At 37.9% G+C, this 14690-nt stretch overlaps 1 protein-coding gene across 1 annotated transcript in view; it reads left to right on the forward strand.

Annotated features, from left to right (window-relative positions):
- The first annotated feature begins 5504 nt into the window (after positions 1 to 5504).
- Positions 5505 to 14690, forward strand: part of kifap3a (kinesin-associated protein 3a) — a 32068-nt gene continuing 22882 nt past the window's right edge. Inside the window, 10 exon segments of the mRNA XM_034237562.1 lie at positions 5505 to 5713; positions 6751 to 6882; positions 7035 to 7180; positions 7300 to 7358; positions 7455 to 7596; positions 9476 to 9564; positions 9567 to 9577; positions 11108 to 11232; positions 11440 to 11538; positions 12023 to 12201. Coding sequence (XP_034093453.1) covers positions 5673 to 5713; positions 6751 to 6882; positions 7035 to 7180; positions 7300 to 7358; positions 7455 to 7596; positions 9476 to 9564; positions 9567 to 9577; positions 11108 to 11232; positions 11440 to 11538; positions 12023 to 12201 — 1023 coding nt within the window. The 5' untranslated portion in view covers positions 5505 to 5672.

Genomic DNA, 14690 nt, shown 5'->3' on the forward strand with positions numbered 1-14690 from the left:
GGGGGGCATGGGGGATCTCCTGTCACATTTTCAGTCTCAGGACAAACAGAGGCGACTGAATTTCAGGCTTCAAATTCCACCCGCACATGAGAGTTCATACAAGGCCTTGTTGCCATGTAATGTGGTCATAAAATTAGCAGCGTCTTCTCATGTTTGTATTAGGGCTGTCAGTCGATTAAAATAGTTAATCGCGATTAATCGCAAATTAATCGCACATTTTTTATCTGTTCTAAATGTACCTTAGAGGAATATTTTTCAAGTTTTTAATACTCTTATCAACATATGAGTGGACAAATATGCTTTATGCTAATGTTTATTATCATTTGAACAATGACAAAAATCCTCATGAATATTAAACACAACAACCTCTGAACATTACAAATATTCGCCTCAATTCAACCTGGAACCTCTCTCATCAATAATACAATACAAATGGTGTGTGTGTGTGTGTGTGTGTGTGTGTGTGTGTGTGTGTGTGTGTGTGTGTGTGTGTGTGTGTGTGTGTGTGTGTGTGTGTGTGGTGTGTGTGTGTGTGTGTGTGTGTGTGTATGTATACATGTACATTTACCATTTGTTCTGTGAGAGCATGCAGCCCACTTGCCAACTGTTGTAATTGGACAATTCTGTTAAACTAGACTTTGGCAACGTTTCCCAATGTTTACTGCCAATTTTCGAAAATAAATTATTCCTGCAAGGTGTGGTTATCATAAAGCAGACCACTTTATTAAAGCCCAACTAATCAAATATTTTATTCTAGCAACAATTCTTTATGAACAAAATAACTGTGGGTTATGTGAAAGAAAATCACTCATGTTATTGTCGACCAGGTCTGATGACTGCATTGTCAATCACGTTATTAGAAAAACATATTTTCTCCAGGATTTTGGTCAGAGTTTGGTCCCGTTAACGTAGTAATATTAGACAAAACAAAAAAAATATGGAACATAACGTCTTAGTTTTAGTAAAGCAACACAACTTCTCTATTAGGTTTGGTTAAAGATCATGGTTTGGCTTACAATAAGTTAAAATCAGTCAACGTTGACTTTTGGTTAAACACAGGACATGGAAAGTACTGTAGTCTTCTGGATTAAAGTCCAATGTTTATTTATCCCATCCATCCACAACCTACTCATTATGCAGACTTTTGCAGACTATGATTAGAAAAGTATTTGTGTGATGGATCGTTGGAGCTATGTGCAACTCCAGGCATATGCTCGAACGGGAGCTGCCTGGACGCTGCAATCATGTTGCGCACTATCCGTGCTGAGTGTGCTGACTTTTCGTACAATGTCCCACTGTCTGGCTTCCTGCATAAAGTCAAGTGCTCGGCGCAGTTGTGGCGAAATGTCGCTCCTCTGTTTTCATTTAAACAGCTCCATATCCGTTAGCGCAGCTAGCTAGCACCAGATGCTAACAACAACAATGCACGTAAGGTCTCTCTCTCGCTCGCTCGGGCCACACATACACACACCCTCCCGGTCCTCCCAATAGCCAGTCGGTGCCTGCCGGTGAGCGTGGAAGTGTGGTCTGCCACAAGCGGGCGGCAGGAGCGGGGCTGTCAGCATCAGCTTGTAGATGGTATTTTAAACTCGATGCGCTCTGAAACTACGGGGCGGCCAAGGAAAAAAAAATACACATGCGTTAATCACGTTAAAATAATTAGTGGCGTTAATTTTTTTTTTGCGTTAACGCGTTATTAACGCGTTAACTTGACAACCCTAGTTTGTATACATAATGGCTCCTGTGTTGTCCTATGTCTTAGTACTTTTTCATAAACCAAAGAAGTACAGAGAGTACACCGTGGGCTCCAAGTCAGTTTATTCTTTTGGTACACAGACAAAACTCAACGTGTCATTTTCCCACCCATTTATATTAATAATGTAGAATGAAGACATTTTGGTTGGTTAGTACAAAAATGCACTTAAATAGGTTGTGGTTCATTTTCTAATCCAAGCAAAGACCGGTAGCCAAACATATTTCTAAGTTGTAGGGAGTTAAGTGCTGATGTGGGACAAAACTTTAGTTTTGCAACTCTCAACTTAAATGTAATAGGTAAAAGCTAAATGATCAGCATTATTACATGGGGCTCAGGCTCTACCAGGTAAGCTCCTACATTTTTGTAATTTCTAAATTGAATATTTTTAATATTGAGTCTTTACATTTGAACATCCAATCCCAATTGTTTGTTCAATGTAATTGGTTAATGAAACATTAGTGCAATTAAGCTTCTTTGCTACATTTTGGTCAAGCTTCACAGTCACGACAAACTCTTATACTTTGCAGAACTGGTGTTTGTTTTTTTTCTTTACAAATGGTTGCAATCTTTCATCTCAACACTTCTAAACATCTAAATGTGTCTCAGTGGTTTAAATAGCCGTTTGTGGTTCCCATTGACTTAACATACAAATGTACAGCTTTACAGATGAGGTATTTAAACCACAATGACTGCAGGTGTCTGTTTTGCAGAGTAGGAAAGGGGTTCTCTAAAATTGTGTGCATATTTTCTATAGATGAAAAACAAGCTATTTACATTGAAGCACATTAAGTCACTAGGGAATACTATATATTTTTAACCCCTAACACAAATACTCAGATATATACATCACTAGTAGCCAGAGACTAATTATAGTGCGGTGACATCAGCTGTCACTGGTGCAGAGACAAGCAAATACTTTCTGGAGAGCAGATGTCCCATGTGTTACAGTATTAATTACACCTACTCACCATTTGTTTAATTCTTACTTGTAACTTTGATTAAATAGATGGATGGCATGAAAAATACTTCCCTTAAAAACAATGGCTTGTCTTATTACAAAGTATTATTAGCAAGTAAACAAATCTGCAAAGCAGAAAACATCAACTTGCATGAATTTTCAACTTTGATATCTTCTTCTTTTTTCTTTTATATTAAGTTATGATCCGCCTTATTCTTTCTTCAATCCAGATACTGACACTTTATTTTGTAAAATGTTCAAATAATTTAATTGCATTGTATTGAATACAACTTTTCTTGTTTGAATAAAACAAATGTTTAGGATTCAATAGGCCAAAAGACTTAACAAAATAGCTGCGAAGAAAATGACTTTTGCAACCTCCTCCAGTTCATACAATCTTCTGGGGAATGTCTCAAAAACCAAAACCTAAAGTAGACATGAACATGGCAGTATACACTTATATAATGGATAAAGTCAACCAATTTGACAATAATCCACTTGATAGACTGAAGATATTTAACACAAAGTATTAATAGTCAAAGGAAAGTTAAAACCAATATCACGTTTCCTAACACACCCTAAATTCACAGATCCTTTTTTTACATTACGTTAGGCTATGTTTGGAGATATTAATCCAGATTTACCCTGGTGGTCTGTCACTTCAGCCTGAAACAACATCATCCATCATATTGGCAGATAAACTCCTTTAAGACAGATTTTTCAATATTCTTTATAAGTTAGTTACGCATAGAAAATGAAAATGCATGTTTAATAATCTACACGTCTGGGTTTAAAACTTTTATTTCAGATATTGTGCATGGCACTGTTACTCTCACTATTGAACAGAACAGAGACATCATTCATGTTATTAGTAACACATGTGCTTCTCCTAATGTGACCAGTAAAATGTCTGCTGTGAAATTGTAATAGTTTTGGTAATCCTCTGACTGAACATTCAGTATATTTAAGTTGAAAAGTAAAGTAGGTAAAATCAGGAAAATATAAGAAAAATACAAATTGATAAATGTCCGAGGCTGTGAGTGTAATAATGTAACATGTGCAATCGTTTGATTATTATTATCACTCATGTATTCATGTGAAAGCAAGATTAAATGATGTAGTTGGTAGTTGTGTAACTTGTGAGATTCTCACTAATGATTTTTTTAATTGAGTATTGAATATGTTGTCCATTAATTGAATAATTGGTTTGTAAAAAATAATGAATGTTCAATATAAACCAGAGCCTGAAAACCTCTTCAACACCGCACCCCCGATACCGGGGGAAAAATGCGTCATCTGCAGGAAACAGTGTCTGAGGGCATCTTAATATTCAATAAACTATGAATGTTTTATATCCATGTAACGGGAAGAAACTCAGCTAACTGATCATTTTTATTTATTTTTTCAAAAAAAAACACAAAGCTAGCGCTGAGTCTATGAATTAGCCACGAGCGAAAAATGCTAACGGGGTGTTGCACAGAAACTCACTCATAACACCCTTATTACTTATCGTAGCTGCACGCTCAACCCATCGATTCACATCGTGAGATGACACAAAATCGATCGGTACATACATCATCACTCCATGATAAGAACTCGCAAAGTTATTAATAAGAATAGACATCAAAACATGTGACGCTAGGTAGCTAAAACGGCAACATGGCTCACCTTGGTCGTTGTCTGGTCAAAAGTGGTCTTCAATGGCATTACAACAATAAAAACGCTGCTGAAGTTAATCCATAGGTTAATCCAATGTGTCTGTGTCCCTTTGAAATGATTTCTGATAATCCATAAGCAATAAACCCGCTTTTCCGTTTCCAGATGTCAGAGCGAGAGATAGGTTCACTCTGATGCAAACCTGCATGCGCAAAGCCCCACCTTTTTTTTTTACCATGTGTGTGTATGGGGAAATTCCCCTTCGATTCTATTGGCTCTAACGGTCAAAAAGAGATGCTAATCACCAACATCGACCAATGGGTTCCAGAGAAACGGTAAAAACGGCCATTTCCACCCAAATCACCTCAGAGGTGGAGTTCTTTTTGCTAAACCTCTCTAAAAAGGTCAAATGTCACTTGTTTTGCATCAATCTTGATACAGGGTACTTATTATATGTTGTACTTTGGATTCCTAAAGCTTTTAGTCTACCTTACCATCATCCAAGGGTAGTTTTCACTATAAGTAAAAAAGAATTTTTGGACGGACACTATAATTTACAGTTTTTTACTATGTTCAATCTGAATTTTCTTTAAAATAAAAAACATCTATATTGATTCTGACTTTTCTACATCCAACTCACAGGTTTATCATTACTTTGAGAAAAAAGAATATTAATTTAACCCTTTTAGAAGGGAAGATATGGTCATTTGTTCTGGGAATGTCATTTTCGAGCCTGAGACCTGAAAAACAGGCTCAGGGCTTAACAGGTTCAAATGTGCTAGGTGACTAGAAGGAAAGTCAATTTTCTCATTGAGATGCTATCACTTTTTTTTGCAATATTTTTTCAACATATTGTTTCAAGTCTAAAACGTTCATGTTTTATTTTTTTAAATCTTAATGCATTTTGAATACAAAAATCTAAACGTGTAAAGTAATTTAAGGAGTCATATACCTTTTTTCATAGTCTGGCTTTTACGTACACTATTTCCCTCTCTGTAGAAGTAAAAATTGGTTTATAGAAGATACTTAAGTAAAGTACCCCAATGTTCTCGTTTGACAGTAGGCCTATTTGAGTAAATTTAGCATTTCATACTTTACACACGTAATTATTTTTCGCTTGGTCCTCCTTGTCTACAGGTGGCAGCAGTGCTAGCCTGCTGTAGCTACAGTGCATACTGGGAGCTGGGTCGCCGCCCTAGCAACAAGCTGCATAGATAAAACATCCGCCCTGTTTTACCCATCATCAGCGGGTCCCGTTTAGGAATAAGGATATTTTAACGTGAGCTTTTCCCCCTTTTTTAAATGGACAGTTTGCAAACAGGGGATCCACGGTATCTGAAAAGGTAACGGCTGCTAACGCTAGCTTGTTTAAGTTTACACCGTGAGGTCGATGAGGCAGCAGGATGCTCAGCTGTTCAGTGATAGCCTAACGGGACATTTAAATGAGTGACTGCTAAACTAACTCTGTTACAAATATTCGTGTTACAAATATGAATGTATTTCTGTGCAAGAACAGAAGTAACAACACTACAGTTAGCATCATATTAGTAGGATCTGTCTGAGGGTGTGTACGTAAAGAAAAATCGATTAAACGTGACGTAACGTTATCAATGAAAAAACCTGCAGCCACCATCGAAATTAGTAACTAAACTAATGACAACGATTCAGGTTTATTAAACAATACTGTCTTGCTTGTTTGTTTGTGTTTACACTCCTACAAAAATACTCTAATGTGTATGTTCAGAGGAAGATGGTGAATTCATCTGAAATATGTGTGAAAATTAACTAAATTACATTTAGTATTAAAACTGCGTATCATCTAACGTTTGAAAGTACTTGTAATTAGCTCAGGTAATTGCATATCGGTTGGTACATTTTATATTTTAGGGTTAACTACATTGTTTTCCAACTTTAGCCACAATATTATTTTAGATATTAATTAATTCTACCAAAATAAGCCACACATTCATCAGCTGCAAAATGTTTATGATAAATATGTCATTAAAGTCCCAAATAGTTTATGTTTTTAAAAACCCTTCTGATGATTCTGACATCATCTGGTTAGCTCTTCTTAATCATGACCCTGACACAAAGGATAAACGAGTATTCAAAGAAGCAGAGTATCTCTCATGATGCTTGCCTCCTTGTTTAGCTGAAGGGAGATGAAAGGGTTAAACACAGTGAGGACTGGCAAATGTCTTCACAACTGTATGCAAACGCATCGTACACAATTTCTCAAACACATACCATTTATCGAGTACACAGATGTACATCTGCTATATTTAGCCTATAAGCAATATTAATGTATTTTATATTACTGTGCTATACTGTTGGAATAAATATTTGAGTTTAGCTTACTTTGTGTCTTTATGACCAACAGGAAAGTGAAGGGCTGTACTCTCGATGTACACCCCACTGAGAGGGCTCTTATCGTTCAATATGAGGTGGAGGCCACTGTCCTGGGAGAGCTGGGGATCCCAATGGTTGGAGAACGCAAAGAGTGTCAGAAAATGTGAGAATCAAACTTAAGACAAATTATGATTGTGTGTCAAACAATATCAATCTGATTCTGTATCATGATTTCAATTTCTTCTATAAGTCTGAGAGCCAGTGTTATTCTCAAAAGCTGTAATTTCCCTTGATCTATGTTTGTGCTCCCTACAGTATTCGTCTGAAAAGCCTGAACGCCCACACAGATACGGCCTCTTTGGCCCGAAAGGTCGTGGAGGAATGTCGACTGATTCACTCTTCCAAACTCCTCGAGGTGGAGCAGCTACTCTTTTATTTGCAAAACCGAAAACCGTCAAATGGTATTTATAATCACTACTTTATAACAACATAGATGTGTCTGTAGTAACACAACTTTTCTTAGTAAAAAGTAAACGTGGAAGTAATTTGTCTTTGTGATGCTGAATTGAACCTTTCACAGACAACCAAGAGAAGAAACACATCTCATCTCGAGAGCTCAAACCTTACACAGGAGTGGAGGTAGAAGCTAAGCTTTACAGTACAATATGTTTGTGCAAACAGTTCTGAAGACATTTGCCAGTCCTCACTATGTTTAACCCTTTCATCCCCCTTAAGCTGGACGAGGAGGCAAGCATCAACAGCATCGATGAGTATGTGGAGCTGCTGTATGAAGACATCCAGGAGAAGATCAGAGGAGCCACCCTCATCTTCCAACTAGCTCGAAACCCAGACAACCTGGAGGAACTCATACAGAACGGTACATTGAATATAAAAGTACATTTACAGCATGTTGTCCATATTTACATTTAATCTGTCAAATGGTCAAGTAACTTAGGTTGACACACCATGTCTGGTACATTCCAGCTTTGTTTCAGATTTGAATCATCTAAAGTGTGGCGTTGCTTTGTTCACAGTATGGCGACAAAGCTAGCCATTTCCAATAGAAACTGATGACATGAGTCGACAAATTGATGTGCAACCTTTGTCACTACAAATTATAGTTGAGCTGGTCTCACACTTTTTTTCAGCGTCCAATGATGCGGTGAAGTGTCAACCAATCATAGTCTTTTGTTTCACAATTTTGGACTTCCCATTGTTTTTTTTTTACGCCATAACACTTTAACAGCAAAAATGTATAGCTAGCCACCCTGTTTTTTACTTTGCTTCTTTTAGTGGCAACAATAATAATAATAATAATTTATTAAATTTTTATTAGAGCGCTTTTCCAGGTGCTCAAAGCGCTTTACACAACATATTACACATATTAGACATGTAACAGTTATTACTGTGGACAATACCCACAGGAGCAAATTAGGGTGAAGTGTCTTGCCCATGGACACAACGGCCTAGTAGTAGAAGTAGTGGCAGTACTCAAGTATAATTCAGGTCTCGGGTATTGTTTAGGCAGTGGTATCAAAACATTTCCAACAAGACCAAGTTCTACTGGCATATTGATCACTTCAGGGTACAGAGAGCACAAAATAAAAGATAAATAAAAGATATTTCATGAAATGTAACTTTCCTCTTAATAAAAGGATTCACATTTTACTAAGTATTATGTGAACAATTTCTAAATAACAATATCAAGTTTTAACATGAATGTGGTCGCGAAGGTCAGCAACGGTCAGCAACGGTCAGCAATATGTTGTTATAAGCAGACCCCAAATGTAGTATAAATAGATCCGCCTCTGCGTCCGCTGTCCATTTTGTACTATTTCTGTCCCTTTACATACTGAAGCTGTTTGACAACACTTTTGTGAAGCACATGCAGGGAAAGGCATGTGAATGGCCTTCGTCTGTTTCTGGCCATCCAGTGACTGTTGGTATGATGACTATCTGTGTGACATCTGAGCAGACTCCATCTCCAGAGGAAGATCTTGAAATGTGGTTGACAGCTCTAAAAAAGTCAAGGATGAACTTTGATGCTCAATTATTCAGAACGTGTTCATTTTCTGAAAATAAACTTTTCCTGGCAAAGTGGATCCAATGGCTAAAGTTGAAAGTGCAGCCATATTCCAAATTCTCAAGCTAAAACTGGATTTTTTTACAAAAACGTTTTGTTTTGATAGAGTATTGCTTGAGTGTCTGACTTGTATCAGCATGTCCTCTCTGCTCCCCTTTTAAAGAAAACAAAGCTCAGCTTCACTTCTGCTCCCTTCCCGTGACAACCGGGCTGTTTCTCTCACAACAGCACGAAGCCATCATCCTGTGCTGCCTCGGTGAGATGGCACAGCTTCATTTGTATCTGTCATAACGCGTCGTCTGCTCACTCTGTCTGCCGCACCGCATCAACCGGTCCAATGTTGATAATAGCAGAGTGTTCGTGTGAACCCAGAGGAATGGGGTCAGGGTGGAAAGCGGAGACAAACCTTGGGACGCACGTCTTTAGGTTGAGAAGCACCCATCGCTCAAAATCCTCAGGAGCCTCCGACCTCATCGCATTCCCCCACGCTTCTTCAAATGAACCTCCAGCTGCACCGCCCTCTGCGCAATCTGACTCTGATTGAATTCCACATACAGACACTTTTGTTTTACTTTCTCATCTGTAGTCATTCCTTATTATCTTGCCTTCTCTTTGTTTGACCTTTTCTTAATTTCTGTGTCTTTATTGACATGTTTTTGTTCGCCATCGTCAGAGGCGGCCATTGGAGCCCTGGCCAGAGTATTGAGGGAGGACTGGAAGCAGAGCGTGGACCTGGCAACCACCATCATCTATGTCTTTTTTCTTGCTTCTCCAGGTAAACCTGCTGTTCTATAAAAACCCAAAGTTTCTGCTTCTGATTTATTTATATTGGGTGTTTGTGATCGCTTTATGTGTTATTTTTTTATGTGTTGATTTTGTTTGCATACAAAGACCTTGACATATCCAAATGTGCTATACCAACAGAGTGCTGCAGTCCTTAAACTTGGAAATGAGTTGGACATTTTTGCACTGCCTGTTTCCTCAATGTTAGTAAAAAAGAAATTGTTACATCCCTGTGGTCAAAACAAGCTTAACATATTCTATATCTAAATAACTACACTGATTGCATTTGCACCTCAAACTTGTGCTAGCACCATAAACTATCATTCCAATTTTCAAAAATGTATTTAAATAATCTTGGTTATTTTTTAAAAAGGGAACCAGCGTCATGCTAACTTTCTGGTTAACATGCAAAAGTACTTAACCCCTAAATCCTTCCATATTTGTTGAGTTGGTATTAAACGCAACATGGCTGTGGATTTTGAGGATGCCAGTTTAAAGTATTGCCTTACACATTTAAGTCGTTTAAAACTTAATTTATCGTCTTCAATGTTTCATGGTTGCATGGGTCTGCATTATGTACATGTATTCATTAACCCATGCCCACTGCCAAAGACTTTTACTGTCAGGGACAGACGACCAATGTAGTACAAACAGAACCGTGTGCTTGTAAACGTGCACTTTAATACTTTGTGATCCGGCTCACAGTTGTTGATCCAGTTCATCCCAAAGGTGTTGGAAGGGTTCAAGTCGGACAGTCCAGACACTCGAAAAAAAAATGCAAGGGCTGCATTTTCATGTAAACAGTAAAGGGACTAGTATTAAGAATTCCCTGTCATTGGGACCAAGAAGCTGAAACAAGGAACATAAGCTTAAATCAACAGAACACAACTTCACATTCTTTTGTATTTGCAGCACAAAGCCAGTAAACCAGAATAAGGCAGTTAAACATTTTTAAGAGCCATATGGTTGCCTCCTTGTGTGCAGTAATGATACATTTCTGTTGTAACATCAACTGACCGCACACCCCAATTGCCTCTGCGCTCCTTTCTTTTTGTATACTGCTCTCCCTCTTTCTTACAGTAGTCCATCCACATTTTGGCAGCATACCTAGTACTGAAGTTTCACTCTCCAACTGGGGGTTAGGAAACACTAAAATTAGCCCCTTGCTAGAATAATACATAAATGTCTGTCAGAGCTGATTTAGGGGCAGCGAGAGGGACGTGTTCTTCTGAAAACTGATCGTCACTCTTGGCTCCTTTCCATCTCCACGTTATGCTGTTTGGATTGTGGAACTGTTCAAGTTGGACTGATTATAAGTCGGACCAGGACGTACTGTTTGACTGAATGTGTTTTGACTTTGACAGTTTACTTTGTAAACTACTTCAGGGGTGACGGATTGGGTCATTTAGTGACAGCTCCCAGCTGGAATCCTCAAATCATTGTGGATTTTTTTCAGTTTTTAAAAACAATTTTGGATAATGGTATTTTCTCTTTCTCTCCAATCTTATTTTTTCTCCTCTAGTTTCTCCCAGTTCCATGGCCTGGTCACACATTTCAAGATCGGAGCCCTGTGTATGAATATTATTGAGCATGAGCTGAAGAGATACGACCTCTGGCAAGACGAACTACAGAAGAAGAAAAAGGCCTATATCCTTTTTAAGAGTCATACAAGTGGAACATCTTTTTTATTTGAAAGCCATTCTATAACAAATCCAATACAAATATAAAATATGTTTTTTAAATGGAACTCAAGCTAGGCACAATACTAAACCTGGAGACATTTGTAATGGTGCAGTATAAGATGACACTGTTTAAGGCTTTTTGTATAAAATGTAGTTCCTTGACTTATAACACATGAAGAATTCTCTGAGAACCAACATCTGAAAAAGGAACATGAGAAGTCTTTTAGAAAGTACCAGAGCCTTCTGGTCAAACAAGAGCATCTTCTCAGAGGTAACTGTTGAAACGTTTTGTTCAATGTATCTATCTCATACTGTAGTTATCAGAACATGTTTGTTTATGGAACACTTCTAGAATATGTATGTTCAATGCACTTGTGCAGGTTTAACAAACCATTTGATGTGAAAATGTTACCTGATGTGCATTATTGATTCATTCATTTATTAAGCAGATCAAGAAGAATGGTTGTTTCAAACTTCTCCAATTTCACAATTGCTGCTTTCTTCTGTTATTTTTATTTTTTTTTAAGAGATAGACAAAAACAACGTGTTCACCATTGATAGAAAACGGCTGACTAATGAAAATATCAATTAAAAAATGTTTTGTCGAGGACTCAAGAGGCACACTTAAACTAAAATAGATATAACTGGTGATATAACAAGAAAACACAGCCAGGGAGTATAAGTGAGTTGCAGCTAGATTACTGCCCATGTTTCCCTGCCTGATCCTGTGGTCTCTGACACGTTTCCTCCTGCAGTTGCTCTGGGCCTGCTGCTGAACCTGGCTGAAGACACCCGCACAGAGCTGAAGATGAGGAATAAAAACATCGTCCACATGCTGGTGAAGATCCTGGACCGGGAGGACGAGGAGCTGCTGTTGGTGGTTGTCTCCTTCCTCAAGAAGCTCTCCATCTTCCTGGAGAACAAGAATGATATGGTGAGACAGGGAGTTATTTTTTTGTTAAAGGTCCCATGTCGTGCTTTTCCTGTTATCACCCGTCCCCTTGTGAGTTATGTAGCTTTTCTGCATGTAAACGGTCTGCAGAGTCACAAACCCTCAAAGTACACCCTGTAGCGAGTAAAACTCTAACACAGAAAAGACCTGTCTATGCTGCCCCAGAACGCCTCGTTGGACATTTCTCTTTTTCCATTGTTTACTTCTTGGGTTCTGTGACGTATTTCGGGTATAGTGACCTAACGTAGCGTAAGGGCGTTACGTTTGATTAAGATATATAGTAGCTTTATTAAGTGTCACCTATAGAGTGCTTCAGGCATGATGTATTTCTCTAAGCTGACTTGGAATTTTCCATTGCCTTGTCTCCCTCGACAGAAAGCCAAAGGGATATTTCATTTGGATTTCAGATTATTGTAGAAAGTAACTTCTGTGGTAAACAAAATGTTTTGATGGTTACCCGATTGGTTTGGGGAGACATATTTACTCCACTTCAGTGGTGGTGTTTAATAATTATAATTTGTTTGTGTCGACTTCAAGGATCTAGATTTTTTTCATGTTGCTTTGATTCATTGTTATGTCAAACATGACATGTACAGTATCATGGATTTTGAAAGTAATTTAATTCATTAATCTAAAAAAAGGATTCATCTTAAATAAATATTTCTAAAGGCTTAAAACTACTAAAACATAGGCAGTAGGATTATTTTAATCATGCATTTTTAAATCTCAAAATATATATTTTTAAATAAACACCTCTCACATTACAGTATATTTTTTACTTTAATTATGAGTGGCTTTAAAACGTCTTATAATATTATGTCTAGAACTGAGAGAACCATGTATGATTATAACAAAACATTTGAATCTAACTTTTAATAATGATTTCAGTGTCTGCGGTGGCAGCCCTGCAGAACTGTTCATTGTTTGAAATGAAGGGCGTCAGTGTGCCGTTTTGACTTTTTACCAACTAATCTTCTTTCTATACATCTCTTTTTTGAGACATTTAACTCAATTAGTAAAGTTAAGAGGAAACAATCTTTCTTTATTTGTTCTGTAAAAAACTCCCAAAGACACTTTGACAAATGGCCTTCCCCCAGAAGAAATGCCGGTTGAAACCACGCTTATCAAATTTCAATTTAATAAATGCTTAGAACGTCCGCTTTTGGCCACGTGTCCCCCAGCGCTCGTACAGGCACCTCAGCGCTCCGACTTTCCCCTAATCCAGCCCCACCTGGTTCCAATCTCACTCAGTTTGCAGGACGTTATCAAAGCCAGACCCTGGTAGGAACTGGTTTTATCTCCTTGTTTCCCCCTCAGTGTATCTTTTGATTCAGAATTAAAGAACCCTTCAGGGGTTTGGACCCACTCAAGCAGGGAAATAGTGGTTTCAACACTTTCACTCTGTTGAGTATATCAGTTTACACAAGGGGAAATATGTTTCCATTTAAAGACATGGGTGTTTAATTGATTAAATTAAAGAGTGATCACTTAATTATGCTGTATGTCATCAGCTTTTATTTACTCAAATGTTTTGTGACTTTCTCCAAATCAGATATGTCTCCCAAAACAGTGTGATGAGTTTATGTTGCTGTCGCTGTCACTAATGGAAGGGGAATGTCAGTGGTAATTGACGCAGGCTGCAGTTGATTATGCTGCTCAAGGTCTGGTTTGTGATGGTGCGACTGGAGCTGGTTTTGCGCACAGTAGCAGCGAGTGCGTTTTAACTGGGAGCAGGTTGCGTCACTGTGATATCTGGATGTGGAGGGACCACAGCAGAGGGGAGACGGGCATGTTAACAAGCGGCACCGGCTGACGAGCACTGCTGCATCACTCTGACAGTCATATTGACAGCATGCATTCCAAACAACACCACGCTGTGCACCTTTTCACACATCAGAGTTCCTCTACAGAGTCGCTGGGGCGTGACTTTGTGTTTTTAGTCTTAGTTCTGTGTCATCAGCTCAACACCTCCACCTGCCTGTATATCATGTGAACCTTGTCCAAGCTTGTCACCAGGTTATTAGAAAAGTAAAGGCAAGATATCAATATGTTATGCACATGTTTACTAATGTTATTTTCATCATATTTCAAATAAATCATGACGTTCCTGTATTTAATGCAGGCGTGTTAATGGGTGGCAGGTCTGAACAGTTAAGACCGACAAATAATGTAAAAACAATTTTAACTTTTTGAGGAATAATTGAATGCAAACGTTCTGCCCATGTATATTTTAAGTCTGCAAAAAATAGATAACCAAATTATCTTTTTATTATTCTCTTCAAACGTCATCTTTTAAGCATTTCAGCTGTAGAAATGTCATCCATTATGGTCTTTTCTTTTGTGGGAAATACTGTTTTTAACTGCTTAAAACAAAATTAAGTATGCTTGATAATATTAGTGGTTTTAGATCTATAAAAAATATGTTCCGATATTCCAATAAAAAAAAATTAAAAAATGTTGTTCTCACACTG

This window comes from Gymnodraco acuticeps, unplaced genomic scaffold (assembly GCF_902827175.1).
Source record: "Gymnodraco acuticeps unplaced genomic scaffold, fGymAcu1.1, whole genome shotgun sequence".
NCBI classification, from domain to species: domain Eukaryota; kingdom Metazoa; phylum Chordata; class Actinopteri; order Perciformes; family Bathydraconidae; genus Gymnodraco; species Gymnodraco acuticeps.